At 37.4% G+C, this 4,724-nt stretch overlaps 1 protein-coding gene across 3 annotated transcripts in view; it reads right to left on the reverse strand.

Annotated features, from left to right (window-relative positions):
• Positions 1 to 434: 434 nt before the first annotated feature.
• Positions 435 to 4,724, reverse strand: part of ccdc125 (coiled-coil domain containing 125) — a 15,610-nt gene continuing 11,320 nt past the window's right edge. For all 3 annotated transcript variants that reach the window (XM_035659184.1, XM_035659182.1, XM_035659183.1), the window contains exon 12: positions 435 to 2,704. In XM_035659184.1, the coding sequence (XP_035515077.1) occupies positions 2,402 to 2,704 (303 nt within the window). In that variant the 3' untranslated portion in view covers positions 435 to 2,401. The remainder of the gene's footprint in view (positions 2,705 to 4,724) is intronic.

Here is a 4,724-nt window from a genome sequence, read left to right on the forward strand (position 1 = left end):
GCTCATCCAGGATTTTATGTCCTTAAGACATGTTTGTAATTTAGATAATTGATTAATTTCATCGGGCTTGATTGATAGATATAACTGCGTATCATCTGCATAACAGTGAAAGTTAAGTGAGTTCGATCTGATGAATAGCCTATTGGGACTTTTGTTGTTGTCAGTCGGGTTAACTGGAGATTTGTCTGTGAATTACTTTTTGGTAAAGAAATGTTTATCTGTCCATATACCTTATAACCTATAAACATGAAATATATCCTTATTTGGTGCAATAACAATGCTTTAAGGGTATTCTGTATTTTCTCACTCCCCTCAAATGTGTAAGGGAAGGAGTCATCACTTTAAAGCATAAAAAAAATGGAATGTAACAGGGCAGAAGAAATCTAAAAAAACAAAAGATTTTAAAATCATTTAATGAATTTTTACGAATTTTTCTTTTGCTTTATTTACAGATGATTATATTTCAGTCTCTTTCAGATACACATATACAGTGAAAGACACAAACAGTTATGCACTTTCTTATGCTGCTTATGATGATTTTTTTCAGCAAATGATCCTTCAGTGCTGCAAAATCACCTCAAACTCTCACCACTACTCACTGAATGTCAGAAACAATATTGCCAAACCATTGATAAAATGAAAAAAAGAAAAAAAACATTTCATAAAGAATGCAATTCATTGAGTAAAATAAAATAAAAAAGAACAAGACAACGTGTGTGTGTGTGTGTGTTCCATATTTATAATAAGATTCAGATTCTAACTTTTCACATTCAGTTATGACATTTTTATTACTGTCCCTTAGTTTGTGACATGCAGTCACATATTGTGCAGCTAACTGCACCCCTCTCCTAATATAAGCAGTTGTTTTTCATGGTCATTTTAAATAAAAGTTTGGAATTACTGAATTCAATTTAATTTTCCAATCTTTAACTGCTGCTGATAAACAAAAAACTGCATTCATCTGCCAAGCAGAATTTTATCCGTTTGAATGAATGGCGCAGGGAATTGGGCACCTGCCACATTTCAACAATTTATGGAGAAGACTGTTGGTGATATGAACCTGCTGGAAGTTGTGGTCTACCTCAATGATGTAATCACTTGACAAGGAACATGAGCAGTACCTTCTGTGAGTGCTAAAGAGACTAAAGAAAGAAGGACTATGATACTAGGATAAATGTCTGCTGACCCTCTGTAACCTACCTTGTTCACATTGCGTTTAGACTGAAGCTGTGAAATGGTGGCAATGCCGAGAGAACACTATGAGTCCAAACAGAAACTGCATGTTTGTGTAAAAAGAACAATTTGGATGGATATTGAGCAGATTATCTGCAGTAAGCATCAGATATGAGATTTACTGATCGTTTTAGGAACTTTTTATACAATCATCTGTCTGTATTATGCATTTTTTATTGATGTATTTTACTGTAAAAGTCTGCAGAGATTTTCAGGAAGTGACTGAACTGCTTAAAATAGTAAGTTCAGAGTGTAGGGGTTTGTGTTTTACAGGTTCCATCCTGTGGTGTTCAGAGGATAAGCCACTGAAGGACAACACTAAGATATATTATTGAGATATTCAGAGTTTTCATTTAGTCTATTTCAGCATATTAATTAGGAAGGGTAAACAGACACTTTCACTGGAACTACCTGGTAGGTGTCCTACATCAGACACCCTGCAGCCAATCTGACAAAGTATTTATCCAGACCATGGTATAAAAAGTAATAAACTAGTTCCACCTTAACAAAGTACAACAGTAAAGTGCTTCTTATGCACAGATGAATCAGTATTAATGATGTAATCTGTCACTGGGGCCAATTTTCTACAAAATAAGTATGCTTACTAGTAATACTTCTGTACTTAATTTCTTAACTGTAATAAATTCTATTTTAAACTTAGTCAAAGATTCACAGACCAGCCAGCAATCTTCATATCTCTCACTGTGTCCTGGTAAGGACATAGAGGCTGATTGTTGACCTTTCTTTCCTCAAAAGACCAGTGTGTAGGATTTAGAGTCATCTAATGGTGAAGCTGCTGCAACCATTTGCCTTTAACTCAGCCTTACAAGCATGTAGGAGGTGGCAGTTAAATTCGCAAAAAAATTTGAAAGTTCCTATCTAGAGCCAGTGTTTGGTTTGTAGATTCACAACAATGCTTACTTGTGGGTGGGTGTGGCTTAGAGGTAGAGCGGGTCATCCACTACTTGGAAGGTTCCCTTCCTCTTTGAGGACCACATTTGGGTGTTTTAGCTCTAGTAGCTGCTGGGACAGCAGAGCGGTCAAATCATACACGTTCATACCATACCTTCAGATTCAGCCTCTGTGTGACAGCACACATGCTACAGCCACGTCTTCTTATGTCCTTTTAGAATTAAACCCCAACTTCTGTGGACATCCCATGGGTGGATCAAGACTCCTGTGGTTTAGTTGTGGACTCTGGCACCCTTGATGGTTGTCTTGGCTGAAGCTGGAGGTCTGGCAGCTCTACTTGTTGCTGTGCTTGGATGTTGGACTCTGATGTATCAGATGTTTGCAGAGACTGTCTCTCTGATGGGTCTTGCTGTTGTTTTGATGGAATCCTTGACTGTGACGGATCTGATGGCCTGCAATGTGAATCTAGATGCAACTGTCTCTGCAGCTCCTCAGCACTGTGGGCTAACATGATGCTCACCTTCCGCTGGTGGGCCAGGGCCTCCTCCTTGTCATTCAGCTGCAGCAGGAAACACACCATCAATAACTTAACGACGAAAAATTTACCTGTGGCTCTTTTTTTATTTTATGTAATTTGTAATAAAATATTTAAGTCCCTCAGTCTTTGATTTTTCCTAAAAGTGTGTTATGTAACACATTTTATTGTTAAGAATTATCAACATAAAGCCAAATTTAAAAAATTTGCATTTATACCTGTAAGCGCTAGTAGGTAAAATTAACCACTATATAGAATGCAGTCATTTTTGTGCTATGAATTTTACCGTTTAGATAAACATTCTTTGTTGCTTTTGCCTATTGTCTACTAACATGCGTGGAGCTGGGTCATAAGTCATAGGTTAACCTTCAATATGGACACTGAAGTGAAATTAATGTTGAATATGGGTTGGCTAGGGTTAGGGTTAGCTCAGTGGGTAGAGCTGGCGACCCATGTACAGAGTCCTCGCTGCAGCTGCCCAGGGTTCGAATCCGACCTGTGGCCCTTTGCTGCGTGTCATCCCCTCTCTCTCTCCCCCCCTTTCCTGTCTGTCTTCAGATCTCTATCATAAAAGGCAATAAAAAAGCCCCAAAAAAATAATACTTAAAATATATATATAATGTTGAATATGGGTCAAGAGAGTTTGGATGCAAAATCTAACATCAGACTTGGCTCACATCGCATTGCCTTGAACACAGGTCAGGTTTTGTCTTTGGGTCTATGATATTCGTATGATACTTATTAACTATAATATTATATGTATATACTCAATTTTATACCTGTACCCCTAAAGAGTAGAGTCACCCCTTGATCACCGTAGGACAAGTAGCAAACGTATAGCTGCTGAAAGATCATAGATACAGAGTTGTGTTGGTACATTCCTAGTATTTCTATTCTATTCAGAGCGTGTGTGCTGCTGAAAATACTCCCCCAGGACCAAGCAACCTCTGTAAGCCAATATTCTTTAGAGGAGACGTGACTCAGACTATAGATGTTTGGGTGTAACCTGGGAGGAGCGGGTATTATGGTGACATGAAAAGGGAAATGAACATGCAGGGCAACTCCAGCTGCCTTCAGTTAATTTGGAAACAATGCTGGTGGTGTGGTGACAGGGGGGTGCTCCCATTGGTTCAACCTGAAAAATTAACAAATCACCGACTCGTGTAACCTTGAAAATCAATGCATTCCTAAACAGTGGTTAAATTGTTATCTCCTTGTTTGGTTTAGGTATACATTGTGACCTCCTGCGGGGTTCTCGTATTAAAAGTGGAAGCAAATATACTGTTTCTATACGAAGCCCTAAAGGGCCATGCATTCATACTTTTATTTTCCTCCGTTTCCTGCTATAACGAGTTAAATAAGCTGTGATATGATAAACTGCGGCAAGCAGCCGTTTACTCATCTCCGTGTAATCAGCCGAGCAAATTCGATGTGTTATATTTAATATATATATCTGAATATATATATAACTATAAAGTTATTTCTTTTACTTTACTCCAAATATATGAAATATGCCAATTCGGAGTACAAATATGGAATTTTATGGAATTCTCCCATGGTGCAGTAAAATGCTGATATTAAGTATGTTGTAGTATTAGATGTGCGAAGTCAAATATTACATCATAGCCAGGAATTATTGAGCCATTGTTATTATAGTACCTCAATATGAGAAAAGATGGCCATTGGAGGTACCAATAGGAACTTTTTTTGCTTTCTCCACATTGGGCAGTAAAAATGGCTTGATATTAGTATGTTTTTATACCTCATGGCACATGAAACACTTTATTAACATATTTATTATTACATGTCGGTTTGAATTATACCTTACTGTTCTTAATCCTTTTGATTTTTGCAAAACGAAGTGAATACCTGTTTCTCCCAATATACCATCATTACTTTATTATATACATCAAAATTTTCTCGGCGATTTGACCACGGAGATCGTGGTAATCATGGCTTACCAGTTATCATTCACAGTCATATCCGACATCTCAATTAATATATTGTTATCTCGAAAAACAAGTTTCGCTTCTCGAGATCTCGA

Source organism: Morone saxatilis, unplaced genomic scaffold (assembly GCF_004916995.1).
Source record: "Morone saxatilis isolate NCDOM2014 unplaced genomic scaffold, NCSU_SB_2.0 Contig16, whole genome shotgun sequence".
In the NCBI taxonomy this organism is placed as follows: Eukaryota; Metazoa; Chordata; class Actinopteri; family Moronidae; genus Morone; species Morone saxatilis.